The sequence below is a fragment of the Passer montanus genome, unplaced genomic scaffold, assembly GCF_014805655.1.
Source record: "Passer montanus isolate IOZ18808 unplaced genomic scaffold, ASM1480565v1 scaffold149, whole genome shotgun sequence".
Classification (NCBI taxonomy): domain Eukaryota; kingdom Metazoa; phylum Chordata; class Aves; order Passeriformes; family Passeridae; genus Passer; species Passer montanus.
This window is the reverse complement of record NW_024361940.1, coordinates 479,511-506,295: the sequence shown is the minus strand read 5'-3', so window position 1 is coordinate 506,295 and position 26,785 is coordinate 479,511. Positions and strand designations below refer to the sequence as shown.

General features: G+C 37.7%; 1 protein-coding gene across 1 annotated transcript in view; it reads left to right on the top strand.

Moving 5' to 3' along the window:
- Nucleotides 1-25,812, top strand: part of ACER3 (alkaline ceramidase 3) — a 56,217-nt gene extending 30,405 nt beyond the window's left edge. Inside the window, exons 4-11 of the mRNA XM_039701084.1 lie at nt 192-244; nt 2,362-2,443; nt 3,563-3,598; nt 11,587-11,645; nt 14,899-15,000; nt 17,423-17,527; nt 19,033-19,078; nt 19,589-25,812. Coding sequence (XP_039557018.1) covers nt 192-244; nt 2,362-2,443; nt 3,563-3,598; nt 11,587-11,645; nt 14,899-15,000; nt 17,423-17,527; nt 19,033-19,078; nt 19,589-19,642 — 537 coding nt within the window. The 3' untranslated portion in view covers nt 19,643-25,812. The remainder of the gene's footprint in view (nt 1-191; nt 245-2,361; nt 2,444-3,562; nt 3,599-11,586; nt 11,646-14,898; nt 15,001-17,422; nt 17,528-19,032; nt 19,079-19,588) is intronic.
- The last annotated feature ends 973 nt before the right edge of the window (nt 25,813-26,785 follow it).

Sequence of the window (26,785 nt, the reverse complement as noted above, 5' to 3'; positions counted from 1 at the left end):
ACTTTTAATGCAGCAGCTTTGGTAGCTGAACAGGGTTTGACAGTGCTGTGTGTTAGGGTACAGTCAAGAAGATGGATATCCAAATGAATTAAAAACTCCTGTTTACTTGAGACTTACCCTTTCCTTAATTAACTTAGACAAGCTTGTGTGTTAGAAGTAGCTTTCATGTTTGGATGTCTTTGTTTTTATAGCTGTTGGATGAACTACCAATGATATACAGTTGTTGTGTGTTTGTCTACTGCCTGTAAGTATTTGTTAACTTTTTTCCTTGAATATTTATGAAATGTTAACTTTTGAAATGTAGAGTCTCTGAAGCCAAATTTAGCATATATAGAGAGAAAGCTTCTACTGCTTTCAGTGAGATCTGTTTTTGTACAGCATTATGATATTAGAGTATCAGGCTGGCTTTAGTCCTAGTTTTTGCTAATTTAGATATGTTTTACCAGTGGTTTTTTTTTAGTAGGGAAAAAAACCTACTCTTTAAAGACTTAGTGTAGTATACAATCAGCTCAGTGCTACTTGTATAAAAACAGCAGACATAAGAAAATCAACTTCAGTAATGCCTACAAAATTAGCAACATTATAGTTTATTTGAGCTGGATTTCTATGATGTAGTCTAGCTTGAAATGCAAATTTCAGGTTTCTGGCTAAACCTGCTTTTCACTCATCTGGAAAATTAAAGGGACAAGATTTTATGAGGAGTTGAATGCTTATTTTGGGGAGAGTGTCTTGGAACCTGCATGACAGCTTAATGCAATGCCAGGATATGTTCTGCCATTTAATTTTGGGAGCAGTGTAGCATTTGACAACTGTAAGGATACCCTAAGTTAGCTTTTTCTTGCCTGTTGCTGCAAGTTCTGGATTTAATATAATTTGTTCTGTCACTTGGCAAATCCAAATGATAGATTAACTTGTTGCAGACTAAAAGAGAAAAAAAACCCGTCTTGCTTTTGAACACATCAAATATTCAGCTGTTGAAAATTGTGATGTCTTGGTAAAGACTACTGGTAGCTTGCAATGGAGATGGGATGCTTTAGGACTAAACCCCTATCTATGGAAATTGCCCTCAGTCTATGACTCATACATTAGTGTGATTTGTACAAACTGAGGACCAGAATCATAATGCCTCTTTTAGTGGAAATATTTCCATTGTAGCTCCCTATATCCTTGAAATTGCCTTTGCATTTGTCTGATTTGAATGTGATTGGAAAAAAGGATGAGAAGTGGCTATGAAAATCTATCTGAATTTTTTTTTTATTGCAGTGGTTGCTTTATTATCTTCAAAAGCACTGAAGTCTGTTACTTCATTTATAACTCCAATAAGCTTCTGTGTATTTACGTCCGGTAGCAATTAAAAAGCTCCAAAAAATGAGCTAATGTGTAGTTTAGGAGGCCTTTAATAATTGTTTTGGTTTGCTTGAAGGTAGATTGCAGGTGGTTGTGCACAGGACATTCCCTTATACATCATTCAGTTCTGCTGATTCTCAGACTGTGTAATTATTTCAGCAAGCCATTTTGCAGTGTAGCACATTGTGCTGCCTTTAGACTTTTTGTTTCCCAGATGTGTTTTTATTTTATTTCCTTATAACGGTTCATGATGGTGTCAATTTCTCCAGGTTTATTGGAGAGGAGCTACACAAATGTAATTTGGAATTATATAGACAGCTTCCTCCAGCCCTGATGATAATGGGCTTCTCAAAATTCATTTTTGCTGGGGTTTTCTAGACCTTTTTTCTGATGTAGATACAGTCTGGGATGTGTATATGTTTCCATCACGGCTGAGACTGAGGTGTAGTGTAGAGATTCTGAAGTTAATTTTAATTGTTTGTTTTACATACTGGGAGCAGCCAGGTGCTTTTACCTTCCACTTTTACCAGTACCCAATCTAGCAAATGTACTGCACTGCAACTGTAGTGAAGCCATAAACAATCTACATTTTAATAAATCTGAGTTCAGTGTTTTGTAAGGCAGTTATTTTCCTACACTGCTGCTTGCTCAGTAATGATTTTGACAGCTGTGTTGCATTTTAAACTAATTTCTAATTTGCCATCCATTATCACCCTGTAAGCACCTTCTGAAAACGCTTCTGCTTCACAAACTCTTTTCTTAGAGTGGGTTACTTCTTGGCATATGCTTGAGCTTATTGTTGTTAGGATTTTTTTGCCTTAGATTTTTTAAAAAACATTTACTGCTAAGAGCATGAATTTTTTTCTTAAAATAATGTGTCTTTATTTAAGGAGTTAGGCCTAAGACTAATTTGGATCAATTTTCTCACAAAATTTTTAATATTATACCTTGTAAATTGCATCCATTATATGGTAAGTGATGAATGTGTTCTCTCTCCTTTATCCTCTCTTCCAGGTATGAATGTTTCAAGTACAAGAATACAGTCAATTATGCACTGCTTTTCTTGTTAATAACATACAGCGTCGTAGTCAGCATAGTAAGTAACTTTTTCTAATACTGCATTTTCACCCTTAGGTTGGCAGTTTTTCTGACAGTGGAGAAATGTTATAGAGGCAATACTAAATCTCTGTCACTTCCAGTCAAGAAAGACAAATTATTCTTTTGTTGGGAAAATTATGTGGCTGGCCAGAGAAACCTAAAACCTTTCTATCTGAACCACTGTATAGAATAAATAAGGAAGAAAAGCAATAATCCTGTTGCTAGAACAGGAATGTGAGAAAAATAGTTGCTATTGACTTGATATGAGACCTTGGATAAGCTGTGTTCGTGCTTCTCTCACTTTAATTCATCTGTAGAAATAAGAATCATTCTGTTTGACTGCAAAAAAGTGAACTTTTATATCCAGTCCAGGATGCAGACTGGTGTTCTAAAACAGGCAGAATAAGAGAAGAACTTAGCTGTTAGTTAAAATGCTTCTAATTTTTTTGTGTCACAGCTAACTTGACTCCCTTTGTCAGTGCAGTGTTCTTCCTTTAAGAATAAATTCAGTTTCATGCTGACTGTCAATCAAAGATGGAATTTCCTGTGTAATTTTTATTGATAAACATTTCTTTTAAAATTAAAGTATTATTATAAGTCATCTTCAGCTTGCCTCTTCTCTTTCTCCTAAAAGTTTTTACACTTGCGGCACATTATGCCTGAGGTCTAGTGCCTTTCCCTCTTCAGGAAGATAAATTAAATTAACTGTATTACAAATCGGAAGAGGTACTAGCTTTTTGTAAAATTAATTGAAACGTTAAATGATTGTCAAAACCAAGAAAAGCAGTTAGAGTTGAGTATGTGTTCTTCTTGCAGTGCATATCAAGAACATCTGGTAACTTCAGCATCTTAATTGGTTTTGTATGTAGTCAACTCTACTAAATTAGAAGGCTTATGTTAGTTATTAATATTGATATTTGTGCTTCTTATTTTAAAATAATTCCACAGTTAAAACCTCAGGTTCTGCCAGAGGAAATTTCAAATATTTGATCAACTTTAATGGTGCATGGATAGGCACTCATGGCTTGATTCTAACGGGAGATGCCTTGGCAATATTTAGATGAATAACATTATGATGGTTCTGTTGCAAATTATTTCTCGTTTTGAATCTTTCCAGGTTTACCTAGATTTGAAAGAGCCTGTATTCCATCAGGTAAATCTTGTTTTGTTGGAGCAGCTAATTTTGGTTTTCAACTATGCTGTTTTAGTGGAATATGTTACGGTGTTTTACTGCTAGAAGAAAGATGGAAGGGAAGCACAATTTGCCATTTGCTTTTTCTTTAAGCAGTATTGCTGCCTATCGTGTCACCATCCTCTTACTCAGTGACCTGAAAAACTGGAATGCTTCAATGTGTGTTGTGTTTAAGCTTGTGACCTAATATTTCCCATGGTTTTCATCAGTGGCAAGTGTAATGAGGTGACCCTAAGGTGTGTGAGAGAGGAGCAGCTAAGTGAGTCTTTCTGCTGCCTTCCATTAGCAGCTGCTTTGAAACCATGACCTTACATCACAAGATGTCTTGATTGACTTAGCACCGTTCTTCTTTCTGCTTTAATACATTAGTTAACTGGGTTCTTTAACTACTCAGTTTTACTTTGTGGAAATTCAAGGTGGTTTTAAGCACAGAATGCCTTCTAGGGTTATGTAGCAGACTGCTTTGTACAGGCTTAATGGAATATTTGGTACAGGCTCCTTTTGTAGCAGCCCAGGAGTATTCATATGCATCCCCTGCCTGTGGGGATAGGACTTGCATCGCTTACCTCTTCACAGGAGGTTAGAAATGATGCTCATTTCTGTATGCCATGGATAGTTTTCCCTCATTTATGATTTTTTGATTAGGGATAACAGCTGACAAATTGCCAAGCAAAAAGCACAGAGCTCTTTGCAGGACACAGCTTTAAAGCCTTAATTTTTGAAATTGGTAGTGCCATTCCTTGTCAAAATGTGCCTGCTGCATCAGCAGTTGTAAAAATGATAACTGGCTCCTGTTGGTGGATTAGTGAAGTGCTGATCAAGAGAATAAATTTTCAGCTTCTCCAAATAATCTCCGCTAGAAACATGACTTATTAACCTACCTGTAGATAAAACAGAAAATTGCAGTGTGGCCTTTTTTGATGATATTAATTAAATCCTTTCTTTTTTTCCCCTATTTATATTTCCAGTAGAAAGATACTGGCTGGGATGAAAGCGACAATTACTCGTGCTTTTACTGAGCTGGTCATAACCAGTTTTGAATGAAGTGACTTAGAGTAGTTTTGTTAACAGCAGTGGCAAAATTTACTATTTATAATGAACTTTTATCTTTAATCAATTATTTGCCCAAGCTACATTTATTGAAATAAATACATCACAGCTTCACTATAGTCCAGTTTGATGCATTGACATGGGTGTTGGCCCATGTCACAAAAACTAAAACAATAGATATTACAACTTTTTGGGAAAGAGGGAAATAGAGAAAGTTTAAACTGTTGTCCCAGACCTTTAATTTTCTGCATCTGGTTTCTCTTAGGTTCAGAATATGAATTCCCTGCTATAATTTATGCATGAGGAATCAATGTAGAAAATATTTGGATCCCATAAAAGTGTTGGACTTTTTACAATAATTCTTTGCAAATTGATTTTTATGGAGAACATACATTTACGGCCGAATTCCAAATGTTCAAGTACTGTACTTATTTTTTCACAGTCTTTGCCAAATATGTAGTAAATCCTGAGGAAATATTTCCCTGTCTGCACAGCTAAACAAGGTTATTTTCTTAAAACTTGTGTATTATTTTAGAGTGCATTTTAAAAAAAGTTAAATAATTTCTGGAAGCATTTTCAAACTGCTTTTCAAGTCACTTAGGCTTGAAGTAAAATTAAATATGTTCATGCAGTCATAGTTTCAATCACAATCTTTCTAACTGGGTTAGAAAGTAGCATCAGGAGATAAAGCAGAAATTGGTTCCTCTAGGTGTTTGTGATCATTTTAAGCTGCCAGCCTTGCAAAACGAGGAAGAACTGCAAGGATAACTTTATTGTTCATTGTTTTAGTATGGATTGTGGGGGGTTTTTTTGCGTTTTTTTTTTCCCTCTGGAAGGAGGCCAGTAAGAATGGAAAAAAGGATCCTATTATATTTAGCAACCAGTATCCAAGCCTCATTTTTCCCCAGATTACTTTCTACTTGTCTTTCCAATTTAGGCTCATAAATTGCCAGCTGCCAGCAGGGCACAAAGGTGATTTCAGTTTGTTATCCACATCACAGTAGCAATAAGAGACCAACTTCTTTTTCTGCATCCACATATTAAGGGAGATCTTTAAGGATTTTAGTGCTTCAGCTGTAGGAGGAATGAGATACATGTTTTGGGCAGGTGGAGGCAGCACATCATTAGAAGGAAAAATACAATTCCTGTTTGACAGCCGATCTAGTATTTCTTGCCACCTCATCAATTAAATGAAATATATTAATGGACTTTACAGGCATATATTGTCTTGTTTATGTTCAAATCTCTCAGGCTACAGCACTATTAGTCCTAATTTTCAAGGTGCTAAACAACCCTACATCCCAGCTGCCTGGTTGTTTTTAAGCCAGTATCATTGTCACAGAAAACAGCTGTGCCTCTCCCCTCTTCTCCATCTGGCACACAAATTTATTTTCTGATGTGAATTTGATTGGGGAACTCAACAGGTTGAAACTCTCCTCGGAATTAATTTTAAATCAGATTAGTTCTTCATCCCTAAGAAAGGGATGAAGGGGAAAGGGGAAGGATGGCTGCTAGTGTGAAGTAATCCACAGACATACAGAGACAGCCCTGGAAGTAGAAGTAGTTACTCTGGAATTTAAACTCTCAACTCAAGTCTTACAAGTAGCCTTCTTCCTAATATGATGAGGCCTGAGAAGCTGTCACTTAAAAAGCAACATGTTCCATCCTGATTTTCCTGCTTGCTGCATACCATATCTGATCACTTGGAGTGATCAAAAACCTCGTTCAGTTAGTGGGCCAAGTTATGTGAATAGGGAAATAGTTCTAAAAACCTGTTTTATTTGTGTAGTGATCTGCTATGACAGTTTGAGGCAAATTTTAGCAAACAAATAATTAAAAGGTTAATGGAAAATTAAATAGCTGTTTCTTCTACATTAGGAAATGTGATGTAAAAAATAGGCATTCTAGAATGTTCTTGTGACATCCCATGGGAAACCAAGCCAGCTGGAGGAACAGATCAGTGGGAGAGTTGCAAATAGGGTAAGGTAGTGACTAGTGAAAAATTACTAAAGGAGATTATGAGAAAGCCTGAATTTTCTTGGAATCAATAGTGAGACTGACTTGTTTGGTTGATTTCTTTTTTAACAACCTGTAGCTGGAAAAAGAATATACTGCTGGTATTTGTGATGATACAAAGTTCAGAGTTACCTCTGAGTACTGGGGGCAGATGGCAAATGAAGAGATAACTGGGATATCCGGAGGATGAGGACTGAATAAAAAAAAAAAAAAAAGGAAGAGATGTACTGATGGACAAATACAAACTATTCTTGTTCTAAACTGTTTACAGATCACTAAAGGAGGGGAGGGAGTGCCTGGACATGTTCACTGTTTACAGCATAACAACATGACCAGGGATTTTTTTTTTTACTTTTGAAACACATAAAATACAAGTATTGCATTTACTTCTTTAGGTGACTTTGAGTAAGAGGGAGAAAGTAAGCATGGCAGGAAAAGGCATTTCATTTGCCTTAATTAAAAAAAATTAATAGATTTTTTTTTCTTTAAGGGTGTTTTAAATATACAAGTGCAAAGAAGAAGGTGAAATCGAGAATGAAACATGTAGAAGTATGGAAGTATGTAAGGGAGCCTGAAACTGCATGAAGAATATATTGTGTCTGGGCACAACCTGTTCAGACTTGCAGGATTCACCATTTTGGGGAATCTGTGTGGACCTACTGGATGTCTTACAGCTCTGCAGACTCCTTCCTACTGCAAAGGCAATAGTTAATTGTAGGCTTGTGGATAATATATTGTGCCTTTTGGTAGAATGTGTTCTTACTTTCTGTACATTCAGGTTCCCCAGTATTCTGTCCAAAATGACCTTTTCAGGCATGTCTTCACCACAGAGCTTTTTCTGTTCTGTCATTGTCCTGCTGATGAGCACATATAAAACTAACTTGAGTGACATTTCACTCTTACACAGCTCATTTGGGGATGTCTTCCCAAGCGAGTACAGCTTTCATTCTGGATGGTGCTTCTACCTGCACAGTGGCTTAGGGAATAAGGAAGGATATTCCAGTTCTTCAAAGATTCGCCTCTACAAGTCATTGGAGGGGAAGCTTGACTTTCTGTGGCAGACAGTGTCCCACAAGCTCTACAGACCAATGACTTGTGTGTCATTTTGCTATCACATACATGCATCTAAACAGGACCAAACACAGTGAATCTGAGTTAGTTCATTCAGGAGCTGTCAAGGCAGCCTGTGGTACTACACAGCTGTAACTGTGTTGAGTTACTTGGTGTTTCAGTGTCATCTTGGGGTTGTCCTTCCTTTTTCTCTCAGCTCAGATTTCTTCTCCAGAAATCCAAACCTATGTAGAACTCAGTTTTCTTTGTTGCAAATTGCAAATACAGCTTCCACATTCAAGTATTTAAGTAACTGTCTTTCATTACCTGGTTGGAGTATTAGATAAGCTGGTTGTCAAGAACCCAAAATCTCTCAGTACAGTGCCCAATGTATATACTAATATTTGAGGATGGTAAATTGACTTTATTAACCAAAGATGGATAGAAAGCCAGGAGCAGAGGAAACAGAGAAGTAGAAATAGCAGGCTATTGCTGCATTCTGTACTAGAAGAGTAGAGGAAGAACCAATTTTGTATGCTCCCCCTCTCAGTGTGGAGTGTCAACATTGCTTCTGACTTACATAAGTGAATTTATATATGATTTGCTTAATTGCCTCCACATTAAAAATGCTGCCAGACATTGGGCCCTGAAGTACTTACTTCCCATTTGTGAATTAGGAAGTTCTTCATGTTTCACCTTCTTATGAGGTAATCCACTGTGTCTTCATCAGACTTTGGGTTTTTCCCTCAATTGCAAAGATACCTTCAAAGCTGAAATATGCAGAGCTTTATTTGCATCTGAAACAGCAAAGAGGGAACTGTCTAGTGGTAACAGAAGATTGAGATTCTGATCTTTCCTTTTGTTTCAATTGCAGTAAAATTATGTTCTTTGGCAGTGGGAGACAAAATAGCAGAAAACTTGCTTGGCTTGTCATCTGTCACTTAAATGATATGTTAGTTTAAGAAAAGAAGGACAAAGGAAGCTAAAGGAATGAGAAAATTTGAGCTAACTTGAATAAGGCAGATTTTTTTCTTTATAATACAGTATTTTGTCCTTCTCTGGGTGGACGGGTAATACCTAACAAAGTTTTACCATGATAAAAATAGTAAAGCCAGGGATGGTAAAAGAGATAAAGTAAGCACTGCTGCCTGACATCTGAACTAAGTTGTGCAGTTTGGGGTGTGGCCCTCTAGTAAGAAACAGCTGGGGAAGGCGAGCAGCTACATTCTCTGTATATCACAGCTGAACCTCCTGGGTGCTCACCTTCATCGAGGAGCATGGGAGCATGCAGAGCAGAGCAGTTTGTTGTTCCAGTCTTTCACAGGCTTTTGAACACAAATGTGTTTTACTGCTAACAGCCTGTTTGGGTGGGGAAGCGGAAAAGGCAAGAAATTGCAGTGTCAACGATGGGCATATATTTCTTCAGTCGCTGCAAGGTTCTCTTTCTTTTTTTTCCCCTTCCTTCCTCCATTAATACTGTCTTCTTTTGCAAGCCATTAAGTCACGAGGAAATATCAAGCCAGAAACCCTGCAAAGAAAGCTTTTTTTAGCTTCTGCTCTTTCCTGCTTTTAGCAACTGCTGAAGAAGGTAACATTTTACCTGGGCTTTGGGCTGCCTGTATGATCTGTTTCTCTAGGCATAGTCAGACACTATTGAACTCCCTGTACAAAGAATCCAAAAGCAATTTTGGTACAAGCATAAGGGTGGTCACAACCCCTAATGTGTATGACAGAAATTGCTCTTATTGTATAAGTTTTTCCCTTATCTCTACTGCAAAGGAGTATTTTTGTGATGGAAATTTTAAGGAGGAGAAGATCAGCAAATCAAACTGTAATTTGGATCCTGGCGGAACCTTTTTAAGAGTATCTTCCTCTGTGCAATCCCTCTCTTAGAATAAATTTCTGGATTTGATTAGAAAAAATGAAAAGGACTGTTTTAAATGAGACTGATAATATATTTATGTGGGGGATCTTTTTAGGCAAAATGTCAGCAATGAAGAATTGTACCAGCAGGCAGCACCTAGCACACCTGAGTGCTCCCCTTCCTACCCTTAGCTTGGGACTGATGAGCACTTGATACTCAGGCTGTGTCTAGCAGGTTGTGTTGGTTTTCTTTTTTTCCTGGTTTACGTGCTGTACCCCAACAACGGGACTGGAATTAACTAACAGTTTTGTATAAATTACAAGCCAGAACCAATTAGCCTTTCAAATAGTTTTGCTTTGTTTAGCTCTACAGAGCAGAACACACAGTAGTAGTAGTTTATTTACTGAAATTCTTTAATCTTGTGCTGAATGCAAATGAAGAGCTGCTGTGCTGACTGACTTTGAATAGTCAGCATTAGGGCTTACTTTACCTGTTGTCAAACATAAGGGCTCTGTTGTCTCTCTTGCTCTGTATACGTGCACTGATAATACAGTGCACTACTAACCTTATCCTTAAATCTAAAGGGAGTTTGCAAATTTGCCTTTATAGACTTTTGGAAGGAAGGTTTCACTTTGCATTATTACAGTAACCTGTTTTATGTGAGATGACTAGACATGCTTTCAGGATAGTAGGCTCTGAATGCCCCAGTTACAGCAGAGTGAGAGGCAGTCCTTGTCTCAAAGACAGTGAAAAAGAAGGAGGGTGTGAAGAGGTCACTAGAACATGGTAAGGATACCAGTTTGTATGCACACTTCTTTCTGTGAGGTTTAGTGGCTTTTAAAAAAAGACAGCAAAGGTTTTTAATTTTTCTGTTTTATGTTAAAAGCATAATTAGATAGTAGCTAACTAGAAGCAAGATGAGAAAGTTAAGTCAGTGAACAAGGAAGAAAACAATACTGGGAAGCCTGTGGGCCACTGGAGAGAGGCAAAAAGAACAAGACACAGCTGCTTGGAACAAACTGCCTTTTGGCAGGAGGAAGCCACTGTTCAGAATAAAAGATATAGAAAGTAATTGAATGTCACTAGTGTCTAAAAATCCTCCATGCTGCAGTGACTTCTGCATCACTCTCAGTCATGACTGGCCACATTTTTTCTCTTCTTTAATCTGTATGTCTTGGAGGTGGTGTTACATGGATTTTAAGTTTGTGAATTAAAAAAAAAGAGAGTGATTTAAAGATCAGAAGGCAAAAAGATCACTTTGACTTTTTATAAGTCAGGTGATTGCATTCAAATTCATCAAGCCTACAGTGAGTCAGATTTTGCTCATGGATCTTTTCAGACTGTGCAGCCTTCCCACTGAATAATTAGATTGAATCCAAACAATCTGTAATAGTTGTTTGAAATGCTTCCTGGAAAGTTTTTCCCCATAATGATGCTCAGTGTGGGAATAGCACATAGTCTATTCAGATGTTAGCTTTCAGGAAAACATACTAATCAAGTATCAAAGAAAGAAGTACAGTTTTATAAAACAGCTTTAGCTGGTGCTTCTACAGTCCTGGGCTAAAATGCACAGAGAGAGAAGAGATAATAGGGGTTAGTTACCATTTTTGATTTCAGGGTGCTTTCCGAGTGCCATCTAGTGTTTGCTTTCTGATTCAGAACAGTGGAACATTGGTTTTACACAACTGACTTTTCCTGTAATTGTATAAAGGGCATGCTTTATAATCATACTTTTATTTGAAACTTAAACAGAAGGCTTTCTGGAGATGAAGTTAGAAGGAATGCTATTTTCCTGAGACATAAAAATTAAAAAAAAATCTTTTGAAGTCTCTGTTTTTACTCCTGTAATGTTTTATAAAGTCTCCTGGACCCAACTGCTGAATTTTATCTTTTTTTTTTTACTCCTGTAATGTTTTATAAAGTCTCCTGGACCCAACTGCTGAATTTTATCTTTTTTTTTTATTTTCAGATCATGTATGGAACACTAGTTTCCATCATAGTTCTAAGATCTGTTTATATAGTATTATGGTAAGTAACCATTTAATTCAGCATTGTAAGTTACAACATAGCATTTGCAGCTTTTTTTTTGGTCAGATTAACATGAGAAATTGGCAATGGGAGAATTTCTTTAACTAGGTACATAATGTTAGCTCCTGGGCTCCCCTGGGTTGGAAGGGATTGACTCATCACCTTGCACTTTTTTGAAATCACTGGGATAACATTAAACTAAACTGAGATTTCTACACTTATGATCAGTGTTTAGTGTCAGGTGTTCTGCTGGTGGCTTCAGCTGTTACACTGGGATTTAAACAGAAATGGAGTTGGTCTTCTTATTGCTGGGTAGTGTGAAATCTGTTGCTAGTGTCCAAGCTCTAATGATAACACTGGGAGAGTGCTAAGAGCAAGATTGCAGAGTGGAACCATCATTTAGTAATTTCCTTTCCTCTTCCCTGCTCAAGTATTTAAAAAATAATAACACATGATAGTTTTTCTTACAGTTTTGATTGGATAAAGTTAGGCATAATGCTATGGAAATTGAAATTAAAACTGTAACAAACAAAAGGTATTAAAAGTGCTAGGAGACATTGAGAAGCATTAGAATAATTAGAGCACAGACTTGAGAGGTAAAAGGGAGAAAAAATGGAATTTAATCAGCACTGGAGTAAACACATACCTTTAGCTCTCAGAGGCTCAGTTGGTTGCCCATTTCTGTCTGTCTCCTTTGAATATTTGGTGTTCGCATGCATTTGGGGATGGCTTCTGAAAATTACATATTTCTGCTGTCATTTTAAATGTGCTTTTTATTAAACTTTGTTTCAAGTTCCACATGTGTCTGTTCAGGAACACAAGGAAGAATTTAACAAAATGTGAATTTGAAGTATTGTAGAATCCTCAAATATTCTGAGTTGGAAGAGATCCACAAGGATCAAGTACATTCATTAACTCGCTTTCCAATTGCCATTTCAGTTTACATGGTATGGCTTTCCCCAAGAAATTCCCACAGACCAAGTACAAATGTTCACAGACTTTTTTATTAAGCAAAAGAAGAAGAACTTAAAACTGATAGTGTGTTGCAGCTTCAGAAACAATCATCAATTTAATGGCACTTTTTAAACCTATGGACTGGAAATTTTAATCCTTGCCTGGAGATCTTAAGTAATACCACGTTAATTCACCTCCAAGGGGAACTAAATTGAATCAAATTGAAGTCCTTTTAATTTTGTTCTTATTCAAGGATTTAACACGGTTCTAGTCTTTTAGATTAAATTTCTTTCTATCTGTGTAGACAAACTCTTGGGTCTGCTATTTTTCTGAAAATTCCACACAGTTATGCATTCTCATTATTTCTGGAGCATTTCATAATCTTCTCTCTTTATCAATGACATCAACCCCTTCCCTCCCAGAGTATCATTAATTGTTTTGCTCCAGCAAAGTCTCTCTCTGAAGTTCCACATACTTTTCACTTCAGTTTTAGGGGCTTGGAGTGTATATTCTTAATTAGCTTGATCACTTCATTGCATCAGCACCGTACAAAGACTTATTTCCCCCATTGATCTTGTTATGCAAAGTAGGTAGAAAGTTGGGATGGGAAGAGAAGTAGGTTTAAACTACTTCTAAATTTTAACTAAACTACTACTAATTTTAAATTACTTCTGCTAGAGAAGCTCTGCCAACCTGAAGGTACCCTTTCTTTTCTCTAAAATTTGTCTCCAAGCACACTTTTGGGTTTACTTTCTCTGCACAGCTAGAATATATTCCTGTATTTCCATCAGCAGTGCTAGCACTTGGCCAAGCCTTTTCCAGCTTACATACTGACCCTGATTTCTGCTTGTTTTTTTGTTACTTCACTTCCTATCACTCTTTTTTCTTAGTGTGGGCCTTGAAGTCACTCTGAGTTTAGAGTGAAAATCCCAAAGAACAGCATGTTATTCCTTCCAGGCTACTACCTCATCCTATCCTCACCAGTTGTTCCTCTTCCCGCCTCTTCCCCCCACACTTTTCATCTGTTCCATAGGTCTGTTTCCTCCCAAGATTACAACTGGGCAAATGTTATTCTCTGTTCACAAAGCATGTTCCCCGTTAATAAGTGATGCCAGTTGATTCCTGCACAAAACACCACTGTTTATTCCTCAATAATTCCAGCTATAATTACCTAATTTCCAGCATGTTTAGTATACCATTTAGTGCTTTATCATGCCGTGGTCTTACTTATGTCTCTGGAGCACTGAGGGGGTAATATCACAGTGTAATCTTTGCCAGGTACTGCATGGTGCTCCACACATTTTTTAGACTAAACAATAATTTTGCTAGTTTATATTGGCAGTTAATTTGTGAATATGTACAACTTGTCTCTGGTTAGAGCTTCCTCCAAAGGCAAGCTACCTGTTTGTTTTGCACATTTTGGTTTCCATGCACACAGCTCTGAAATGTCCTGTAATACACACAGTGGAGGAAAGGCAGCTCAAGAATGTTTTCTAACCCAGAATCTCAACTGTGCATTCACAATGCTTAAAAATAACTTGAACAGTATTTCATGGCAGCCTTTCAGGGTTGGATTTGATGTTGCTTTTGGACTTGTCTTTATTAGTGGGAAAGGAGCCTTCCATGTAGGAAGTTAATAATTCCATGGTCCAACCTGAATGTAGATAGGGAAGGTGAATTTATTAGTGATGCACTTTCTTGCATCTGATTCTTCAGTGTGTTTTTCATATCTTAAAGAAGATTTTTTTTTTCTGCCAGAATTAAATTGAATTTGGTTAGTTGTTGGTCATGGTGGTCTATGCTCACAAAAGAGTAATTTTGAAAGACCATATTTATACAAATTCCCTAGAATAGAGATATCATCTCTTGATAAAGACCCTCTTCTTTTGGGAGAGTCCTAGTTGGTAACAGGGCTTCTTTTTTTCTTCTTTTTTTTTTTTCTTTTTTAATGAAAGTATATACATGGGACTGAAGAATTAGTACCTTTTAGCCAACATTAATTTTCCACTTTTTGGTTTTACTCAGTTCAGTATTTAGGAAAACAATTATAATTATAGAAGTAAATGAACAGACTCAGAGAATATGAGATCAGGAGAGAGGAGAAGCAAAATACAATATTTAAACAGATGAAATTTGAATTTGGTATTTTTTTCTTTTGAGAGAAAAACCAAATTGATAAAGAATTTTATTTACATATAACAGCATTTCTCTATTTACACATATTTAGTGTAGTATATATTAGTATATTTCTTTATCTTAAAGCATTCTGAACTAAACTTTGCATTATTTCTCTCTCTAGGGTATACCCATGGCTTAGAGGTTTAGGCTATACATCTTTAACTGTATTTTTAATGGGATTTTTTCTCTGGAATGTGGACAACATTTTCTGTGATAAATTGAGGTGAGTCTTTTCACTTGTCTGGATAGCTCTTAATAGCCTTTAAGTATAAAGATTGGATTATTTCTGAGGTGGATATTCAAGTCCATCTCATTGTATGTATGGTATGCTGCCTACAAAACATCCATGAGGATTTTATGCAGAGTGTTCATGACTAGAGTCAGCACTCAACAGGGGTTTTTAAATTTTTTTTAACCATTTATAGATTTATTTTTTGTCATTCCTCTTTAACTTCAAATTAAATTGAGAGAAATAATGTCACTGAAGTAATTTTAAAGATCTATAGCTGACTAAAGCCTGCTATTCAGATTTGATTCCATTTGAATGTGTTTTTATTCTGCTTATTTGGGGTTTTTTTCTGCTCTTCCATTTCCTACAAAAATATAAAGAACAGTAATTCTGCGTGTTAAAGAAGACATTATGTTAAATGCAGAACTACTGCTACTACTACTGCTAGTACTGTTCAACAAATACCTATTTCAATATGCATGTTATTAATAAACAGCTCTTAGTTGCAATTCATGTGTTGTTCAGCAAGCTGGAGAAGATGGAAAGGTTAATTCCAGCAACCAGAAAAATACATTTTTGACAATCTGAAACACTGTTATGCCACAGAGTCTGTGTTGTACAGAATTGTCCTAGTAGGCTGGTTTGTCAGATCCAAATAACAGTGTGTTGTAAAGAAGTCTAAAGTTTTCCATCCCTTCTGGCTCTTCAATCCCTGTGCTAGGTTAGACCAACTGAAAGTTAATTCTAACAGAGTATTCTTGAAACTTTTAAAAAATGAATATAATACATGATCCTCAGCCCTAGGAGCACTTGATACAGATGGGATAGAGTAGTTATTTGGCAGCACAAGTGGCCTGGGTTTACAGTTACTTTGTCAGTATTGGCATCAGGGTTGATTTTTGCAGCTGCCTCACATCACTGATCATAACCCCCAAATCACCAAACCTGCTGAGCTGCTGTGGGTCCATGGGGCTTTTGAACTGGTTCCTAGGCCCAAAAATGACACCAGCTGCTGAGGCACTTTTTCCCATCCTCATTTCATAAGGGGAAAAATGTTAGTGTCTTTCCTGTAATACTTGTGTGGTTATGGTGCTAGAAAAAAAATATGCTTGTGCACTAGCTTTAATCAGACATCTGCAGAGCCTTGGATTTCTACAGGAGGTATTATAATTTGAACCTTTGGAGAAAATACATTTAAATCCCTTGAAATTCTTTATTCTCTGAATGTCTAGCTTATGAATCATCCACCTACCTGCTCTGTTTGGTTTTAAAGTTTAAAACCACAATTTGATTCAGGGGGTTTTGTTCCGTATTTCAGTAATTCTGCAGCTTATTAAAACAAAAAAAAAAGAAAGAAATCAAAACAACAAAAAATCTGTAGTACTCACTTTTTCTGGTTGGAACCACACACTTCTGAATTTGAGCTTTGAAATTTCCTACGATCAAAAGGCTCAAAGGTTATGCTGGGCTGCCAGGCTGCATGTTCCACTGTGTCATTGCTGGGCTGACTCAATTGAAGCTTTGTGCTAATATTTGTCACTGAGCAGCTTTGGACCAAGCACTGTAATATCAAACAGTAAGGATGTATTCCAGGAGCTGCAGATTTTTCTTCCTTAACACATGCAATCGTTGTTTTCCATTTTTAACTTTGATAAGTGAAATTAAAGTGGAAAAAAAACCCCAGCAGATGCAAAAAGTTCCTCCACCATCAACCAAAATAGGCATTATCTGTGGAAGCCTAATGAGCAGGAGAAATACGAGCAATGGAGTTCTTTCTCTTTATTTCTTTATCTCCACCCCTTAGCCCCTTCCCAAGTTGCTCACGCCCCATAACTACAAAATACAAAGCATTTTGGTGGTATATTTCAGGCCCTCTACTTTAATTGTTTCCTCAATAAACATCCATTTTGTCCCTGTTTTAGAGTCCAACAAGAAAGGAAAGTTGAGCTTCCATGGACCTGCACAATAGGTGGTGTGATTGCCAAATTTAAAGTGATGATGTCTGATAAATCTCATTTCCTCTCTTGGACTTTAAACTCAACATTTCATCCTGTTGACAGTAGTGCAAAGGGTTTTGTGGAGGAGAATGGTAGAATTCATTTGGAACTGTGGGATGCCATAAAAATATTCACTGAAATTTGAGTTCAGAATTAACTGGTCACTCATCATATGAAGAAATGTCTGTTTCCTTTAAATGTATAAGAAAGTCAGTTTGCTGATATTTCTTTGTACTGGCAGTGTAAACTATTAACTGCTGCTCCTCACCTGCTGAAAGCCTGACTTCATGAAGCCTCACCTGTCCAGCACATGCCTGAGATACGGAAACAATAATGTGTGATCTGATAATCCAACATTGTGATTTGAGATTGCTTAGCTGGGAAAAACTATTCCATTGCATGGTATTTCTTTCTTTCAGAGCATTACGAGAGAAGATGCCTCCCGTGGTGGGAGCTGTGACACAGTTTCATGCATGGTGGCATATTCTCACGGGCCTGGGTTCTTACCTTCATATCCTGCTAAGGTAGGAAATGTTTTCTAAACTGGATGTTCACAGAGATCTTATGAGTTCTCTTGGGTCCAGGTGTACTTCAGAATGTTGTACCATCCAGAAGAGCAGGAGAATTACTTATTAAACTGGTGTGGGGTTTTCTTTCGTCTTTGCAATTGATCTAAAAACTCTCTAAAACTAATCTATATTTCTCAAAATGTAATCACTAGTCTTTAAATAGTCATGGTTCTTCAAGAAAATTTAATTCAGAAATGGGAACCTTGTGGCAGTTAAACCAAAACTATTTGAGAGTATATTAATTTCAGAATGTAAGCCATTAATACATGTCTGTTCTTGAGCAGCAATCCTGAAGTACTTAAACATGTTTAAATTTAGGAGCTTAATGAATCTTTGATAGGCCCTGTCACTCCTGAAAACCAGCAGGCATCCTGCTGTAGTGCAGAAGGGTGATGGCTGAAGTAGTTGTAGAGGAGCTGTTCCCAAAAGGGCAGGGTATTAGTTTGAGGAAGAGACTTAAACAAGAATGTAAGTTAGCAAGTCTGGAGCCAGCAGATTTTTGTCTGATTTTTGCTCCATACCACCATCTAGTGGAACCAGGGGCAAGGATAGAATGTAAACTGAAATCTGAAGGATTTCTGCAGTTTGTTTGTCATCTAATGAAATAAAATTTTTTCACTTAACCCATAACAAAGAGGATGTCTGTCTTGTCTTTACATCTTATGTAGTCGAGGACTTGATGATATATCAATTTTTCTACATCTAACATGTATTCACCTTATTTTGTCAAATTTTAAAATACATAATGAGAGGAAAATGCAAGGAAAATAAGTACATTTCCATTAGATGATCTGATCTCATGGAATCATCATTACATTTATGTGTATATATATGCAAACATATTTACCTACACATATGTAAAGGTATACGGAAAACAGTTGCTCCATTTTGGTTTGCAGGTTGTCTGCTACCCTAAAGAGCTTGAGGTAATATTTTTAAAGAAAATTCCTTGCAGGAATCAAGCATAGGCAAGGTTTTTCCAACATGCCACAAGGTGGCATTGCCACTTAAAAAAATGTGAGGTCATTCCCAGGAAAAGATCTACTGAGAGGAGAAAGCATCTAAGAACAAAAATAAGATATAGAATCAAGCTATGCTGTTTTTTTCTCCCCTTTAACATCTGCTATATTTTGTGATACACTGATTTAATTTCATCCTTCTAAAATTACAGACTCCAGTCCTTGGGGTTTTTTTTGGTTTTTCTTTTTTACCTCTCAGGGTTTCTTTCTTTCTCCCCACATAGGTGATAGGGTAAATTATTTTGCTGATTAGTCTGCTACAGGGGGATGTACTGGAGGTTAACATCTCCTATATTGACTAAATCTAGGCAGAATGGGTAGCTCTGCAATCACAGAAACAATTCTTTTCTAATTGGAAAATAAAACTGGGATCAGGATATTCTTATTTTATATGCTGTCTTATACTTGAAATTTTAAGCTTGCTTTTTTCCTTCTCCTCAGTTTATATACAAGGACACTTTTCCTGAAACACAGGCCAAAGGTGAAGGTAAGCAAGCAGTGTTTTGTATTTATTAATGTACATTTAGGTATTTTGTGCTTTGAACTGTTGGTGGGGCTCAATAATTATGGCTGTTAGGGTACTGTCTTTGACTTCTACTTACATCCCAAGAAATGCAGTTGAAATTTTCGTAGAATCACAGAATGGTTTGGGTTGGAAGGGACCTCAATGATTATCTAGTTTCAGCCCCCTTGCCATGGGAAGGCACGTCTTCCACTAGACCCGGTTACTCAGAGCCCACAGGTTACTCCAACCTGGCCTTGAACATTTCCAGGGGTGGAACATCCACAGCTTCTCTGGGCAACCTGTGCCAGTGTTTTAACACCCTCAAAGTAACTAATTTCTTCTTAATATCCAGTCTGAACTTACACTCTTTCATTTTAAAGCCAGTCCCCTTTCATCCTATCATTAGATTATGTTTAATAGTGTTTGGTTTCTGTTCCAAGAAACATAATGTTCCAAGGAATCTTTCCCCTCTTCCTATTTTTCTTTTGACAGTTTATTTTTGGTATATGGCCTGTTCTTCTTGTGGAGCCACCCAAGAACCTTTGACTGAGCCCTGGGCAGCCACACGTGATCACCTGGCCTGGCTGAATAAAACATTTCAACAGTTACTCTGGCTGAAGTGTCAAAATTATGGATCAATCCAAGTACCATTGCTGTTAAAGGACTTCTCTGTGCTACGAGGCCAGGCAGCTGGAACAGAGCAAAGAGCTGGCACACTAGGGAAATAGCACTTAGTACAGCTTTATTCTAAGTTGTTAAAACAAAGATTAAGACACAAGGGTTTTATGTATATATTGTACAGCTGATGATATTGAGGTAATATTTCGTGCTGGTCACAGAAAACTAACCATTTTTGAAGTGGATTGCATACGGTTTTTCATTCAGTTTTTGTTCTTTCTGTGGTCTAAACTAATATTAGTAACTGAATGACAAAACTAGGCCATTGATGGCCAAGCTAAGCATCTGTGTGGCCTATAGTGAACTGAATGCTTAACCCAAACTACTTTAACCTTGCACTTTTATACAATTAATGAAGTATGTAATGGTTGATTTAGGCCTTTATTCTATCTTGCTTTTCCACAGCCTCCTTTGCAATTGATATTTTAAGCAAAATGGTTGGGATACCTGTGCCATTTAGTTAATTTTGTACCAAGCTTCCGTTTTCTCTTTAGTCCAACTGAGAGGTTCATCGTGGAGGATGTTCCAATGTGTGACCAGTGGAAGTCACTGGAATAGTGAAGCTTTATAGGTGTTCCTGTTTGTGTCTGGGAGCTCAATTCCTAATTTTTTTGATCAGTGATTCATTGCAAAACTGTGGAGTGACTGTAGAAACGTAAGAAACACTCCTTTTTATTTTTTTGTAATTGTTATTTACATACCTAACTTTTCTATCCCTTTCTTTAACTTCCCATTTCCCATACATACAACAGATTGACAAACACTTTAGATGTGTTCTAGTTCAGCTTGGAATTCATCTTCCTCTTACTTTACAAGTCTTAAATATTGGTGTGACTTTCAGAAGCAACTTCTTTCTCTGAAACTTTGAAGGAGGAGTAAAGAACAAGACTGAGGCTGAGGATATCCCCAAATACAAGGGCCATTGCTTTGCTTACTTTTAATCTATCACATGCTTAGTCCGTGAGAAAGCTGACCACCTTTTGAAACCAGACTTAGGGGATTAATGAGGGAGACAAACCCTGTTTTCTGCAATTTTTATTTACCCAGCTGATGCAAGTTAGTAAGTAAATTTAAGGAAAACATTAAACTAACACAGTTTTTCAAAATATACCTCATATGAAGGCTGTGATTTTGATGCTCTTAATTTTGGGGCAACAAAGAGAGTCTATCTCTGTGCCTACTTGCTGCCATTCTATGCAACTTTTGTCTGCTTTTGATGCTCTGAGGGATTTATCCTTCTTGCCATGAAGAAAAACAGGGAAACACTCAGACTGATCCAAAATCCCATTTTATATTGATTTACAGTGTGCTCACAGCAGCAAAGCATGGTAATACAGCTGTAAAGCTGTCTCCCAAGTCTCAGAGTCTTGACTATTGAACAATCAGTGCTGGCTAAAATGGTCTCCTCCCTTTTCTGTCTTTGCAGTTTCTCTGCATCTTTCACATCCATCAGTAAGTCTTCTACTGATGTGAACCAAATGAAAATGTAGCTCCTGTTATGTGACAACCCTGGACCCTTGGGATCAAATAACCCCAAACTGCATTGGAAAAAGATCCTTAACCTTGAGTGAGTTCAATGAGGTTTAAGCACGTGCTGATAGCAGTGCATTTCAACCTGTACACCCTATAAAGACACCTGAAGGGTAATTTTAGAACAGCTTTGATACCAGTAGGCTCCAGTTCCATAGACAAGGTCAGCATTTGTGCTGGGAAATTTGAGTGCTCTTCAGACTGAAAGAAGTTAGCAGAACTAGCACAGAGGTAGGAAAAAGCTGTTATGGATCAGGTGTCTTTAATTATCCAGAAGACATATTTTTTTGTAAAGAGATTTGAGAATTGTTTCAAAAATGTAGCTTGAAAATAAGTGCCTGCCTGTTGACCTCCAGGCTTTCTCGAGCATTTTTCCACACACTGTATCCCATTTTCTTATTTAGTATGTTTACATGTGTTCATAAGTTAGGGAAGGAGACTCATAAGAGAAGCAGTGCAGCAGCAAGACATATCAACAGTCACTTGTGAAATCTGCTAGATATGATACTATTTTTATGGAAATTGAAAAAAACTTTATTTTAGTGGCCTTAATTTTGTTACTGAAGGATATGGGGGTTCTGTTTAGTTAATTAATTGCCAGAACCAGAGTGTCTTGAAAAGCCACTTTCTTATTGATCAGGCATCTCTACAATGGTATATTTTAAAGATATTTGTTGATTCTTCTACATATTTGCAACTAGGAAATCTATGATGAGGGGTTTCGGATCTTGGATTGAATTGTCAGGATTTAAAAAAAAACAGAAAAGCTCATATTTTAATTTTAGAGTGCTGTTAGTTTTTCATTTATGTGTTGGTTGTTGATGTTTTTTCTTAAAAAAAAAGTCAAATTGGCTTCTTCCTGTATTCCAAATGAGCAAAAACATGCACGCCTCTACCACCCTGCCAGCAGCCTTTCTTTCAACAGGTTGTATTAGACCCTGAGGAATGTAATTTACCTGTGTATCCCTCTTAGCATAAATAATCTAAAATCATGGGTGCTTTGGTTTGACTGCCTTACTGATCTTGTGAATGATATTGAAAATGACAAGCCAGTTTTAACTACATGTCACTGAAATTCAGACTGCCTTTTTTAGTGCCTGGAAAGATATACATTCTTACTTTTGTAATTGTTTAATGTCTGTTAATTGCTTTTTATTTATATCACTTGTATGACAATGTTGATTTTTTTTCTACAGACATTAGAGCAGTATATCACAAACTTTTCCTGCACTACATCTTAGTAAGTCATGTGTGGTCCTATTTTTGAGTAGGATTCAGACAGCAGCTGCTTTAAAGAGAACTATGGAAGTAGCAGGTATCATTTGATATGAATTCTGCAAGTGGTGTTGGACAGACTTGATAACAATGAATTCTTCTATTCCTTAACACCTATGAAGAACCAAGAAATCTGCCACCGTACGACCATCAGTTTGACACATATGAGCAGTAAGTAGCTCTGCAGTCTGTGAGCTGAAAAATCCTTTCGTGGAAATAAGAGGAAAAAATTCAAAATTACTCTCACAGTACAGATCAAACTGATACCTTATTCTGGGAATTTAGATTTTTTAAATACAGCTCAATCTATGCATTCTCTAGAGAGAAGGAATCTCATCCATGTTTCGAAGGCACTGCTATTGGCTAGCAGTATTAGTCATCTCCAGACTTCATCTTAATGGTTTTTCTGTTAGCACAGGGCTGCTGTGCTGTCCATGAGTGTTTAAAAACTCCCCCCAGTCAGAGTTGGAATATGCAGTGTTACCGCTTGCCAGTCTACCTCTGTCATACATTGTACCATACCTGTGCCCTTAATTCCATTTGCCTGAATGTGTGCACATCAGAGAAGCCTTAGACCCTGCAGCCCCTGGAAGTGGCCCCTGGGAGTGGCAGTGTTGTATTGATTGCTGGCCAACTGTTCACTGCCGGTAAATGTCCTCACTTGTTTGGTGTCTGTCACTTACAGCCTGTGCTCAGTCTGCCCCTTATCTTTGTGTAAGTCTGGCCACTTTAGAGAGACATTCGAGTAGGAGGACTTCAATTCAGACAGGTGTAGTGAAATCTTTTGGGAGGGATATAGTAGAAAATATTGCTCTATGATTAGTTTTAATTCTCTTTTAATCCTGTTTTGTGCTGTCTTGCTTGGCTAAAGCTGAATTCTGTGATTTGAAATGCAGTTGATTCTTTTGGGCAATCGTGGATTTGCTTCTAACACCTCATTTCAAGCAGCTGAATGTCTTTTTCATCAAACACTTCCACATGAGTCTCAGCAACAGAAAATCCTCCCAATATTACCAGCGTTTCTCACAGTCACTATCACCTTATTTAATCTGCATTCAAGAATTTCAGTAACGCCATTTTTTAAAACCTGTTTCTCTCTGTGGATATATTACAGCATTTTCATAGCAAGTGGTGAAACAATTCAGTACAGAGGAGCTGTAACAGAGCAGCAATGCTGTTTTCTTTAGTAGACAGCGAATTCAAGAACACACATCCATTTTGGGGAATGTGTGCCCAGTAATTTAGATTAATATATTCAGGTAAAATTTCAGTTTACTTTAAACCCCATCTGCACTTTATAAGTAGGCAGTGGGAGGCTTTAACTGCAAAGTGCTGTTTGACTGTGAGACTTTACCACAAAGAGGGATAAATGATGGAGTCTTTATTACACATGAGCAGAGCAAAGCCAGGAGAAGATTAAGAAATCTTACGTGAAAAGAGAATAACAAAAGATTAAGCACAGAATCCCATCGTATGACGTCAACCACCCTTCCTGGTATCTGCACTTTAGATAGTTGAATGTTTTGCTATTTACACATTTAACTTTCCATGTTGACTACTGCTCTCTTCACCACAGAAGTGATGTAGTTTCTGTTACATTCAGTTCATTGTAGATGACTTAAGAGGCTGTTTGATGAGGATGGAACATGACACATGTTTTGAAATGTTTTGTACATGAATGAATGCATTTCTGACCTATCTGGAATGTCTTTTGCCAGCTTTGTTAGAGAGTCTGTAACCTAAAGACAGAGAACATTCTATGTAACTATTAAAATTGGTTTTGGGTTTCTTTGTTCAGTTTCTCACGCACAACTGCCTACAGCTGCCAAGTGCCTGATCTCTTTGTTACAAGGCTTTTATGAGAGCTGGGGCTGTATTTCCTTCTGAGGTTTCTAAGACAAAGTCTTTGGTAGGTGGCAGTCGATATATTTTTTTTAAATCCTTCTGCAGAAATCCCAGCACTATTTTTAGTAGCTTTCCTGTTAGGTATCCAATACATGTCTGCCTCTGACTCAAACTTGAGCCTGGTTACCCACCTTCTTGATGCTATTCCATCTTTCCAGGGTTTGAAAGCTGGGGGAGGGATTTAGCTGTACAGGAGGTGTTTATTTCAGGTTGTATAGTTCAGTGACAGGCAGTGTGAGGGCACAGCAGTCAAGCAAGCACTTTATGTGGAGCTCCCTTATTGGAGCTCCCAGCCAGATGCTCTAAACAGAACTGGGGACAGGGGGATTTGTATGTACAGTTTGAGAGGCAGGTTTAATGCCTGAACCTCTTACTTTACTGCAGAATTCTCCCATTTTACTTCTTTAAATTTTTTAGGTTTGACTAAGTATTTAATTGTAGATTTAAGAAGAACCAAGTTCAGAGTTCATGTGAGACCCTAAAACAGTGCCTGCAATTTTGGTTTTTTTGCACATATATCACTCAAATTGATAAGAGCAGATTGTTAAGATTTTTTAAAATGCAAAGATAAAGGGTCTTTTGCTTATTTGTCCACAGGAATAGCTATAAGCACAATCTTAGATTCCTTCTTCTGTTCCCAAAGCTCTGGAACATATATATGTTTCTCCAAAGACAGTGCTGAATAAAATGACTCATAGCAAGTTACGTACCAAAATGTTTTCCACATTAAAGGTGTGGAAGAACTTTGTTTGTGTGTCCTATTGTTCCTTGGATTTTGGAAGAGAGGGTTTCAAGCAGCATAAGCAGTATTTACTCCTTAGACTGAACAGAAACTAATTTTTCTCTTGATTTTCCAAACTGATGTTCACTGTGTCATGCTGATTGTTGATCTCAGTGTAATGCATGGATGACGTTGCAGTCTGATCAAACACCATCTGTCCACTTGGAGTGGACATGAAATCTCCTGTTCATTACCTGACCAAACCTCTAACATTGACACTATGGGTTCTAACAGGTGGGTTTTTCTTCCGGAAATTCAGTACATTGTTGCAGATAGATAATAACACTGTGACAGATGAGTAGCAGTTGATTGTAGAACACGGCTACACTGAGAAATGCTTATTGACAATTTTGATACACCGAACTGACTCTTCCTACCAAACCAGCTGGTAACCAACATTAGGCTTATATGTATCAGCATATCTTGTTTTCCAAAGCACAGTAGCTTTTAAATATTTAATATGTTTCATTTGTTATTCATGCTGCTGTCAAGCACTAAATTGTGTGTTTATAGTACAAACTATTAAAGAATTTTGTTTTAAATACAACATTTCCCAGGTGATTCTTGGCGTCTGCGTTGCACAGGGCTGGTTGGTTCATCTGGATGCTGTTCAGTAGATGGGTGGTTGTACATCTTGGCTGATGGTGTGCAAGTAGGACAGCAGGATTCGTGTGTCCTGCATGGATGGGAAGCTGCCTGCCTGCAGCCAAGAGCCTCCATGGCAGTAGAGTTCCCCAGTCTTTCTGCCTTGTGCTGGGGCCCTTTGAGCACTGGGCCTTGCTTGGATTGTAGTGTTGGCAGTAAACACTGCAGGACCATCTTCCCCTCAAAGGCCTTCCCCAGCACGCACCAGTTGGAAGGGACTGCAGGTAGGTGACATGGGTGGGAGAGGAGAAAGCAGGAGTCAGGTGAACATCCAAGCAACCCAGAGTGTGCAATTTGCACAGCCTTTGCTTCAGCCTTTTCCTGTTCCTTTCAGTGAGAGAGCAGAATAATCACTGCAGAGCACAACCTTTCCAGGCAGGAATTGTGGATAGCCAGGCACTAATCCAGCAAGTCTCATCACACCCCAGCAGCTGGAGTCCAGTAATGACCATAAGGTGTTTTTCCCACTTCTGGCTGTTCTCCAGGTGCTCAGAGACCCCATTTTCTCCCACTTATCTCTGTCGAAGCTGTGTGTCTGCAGGGACAACCTGGAGTTAACTATTCAGGGGCCAAGACACAGGGCAGCAAACCTCAGAGCCAGTGGTGTAAATGGCTGGGGCAGCTGTGCCATCTCCCCTCAGTGGTGCTGCATACAGAGGCACATCTAGACTCTGCAGACAAGCATTGCCAAAACTCTGAGGCTGGGTGAAATCCAGCTTTGCATATTGAGCTTGTGGCTGGTCTAGAGCTGAGTAATACTTTGAAATTTCCCTGGGGATAAAAATACTGTGGTTCTGTCAAAGCCCTCCTCCCAAACAGAAAATTGAATTTTAAGCGTGACGATTCCCTTTCAAGGCCGCCAGTTTACTTGCAGC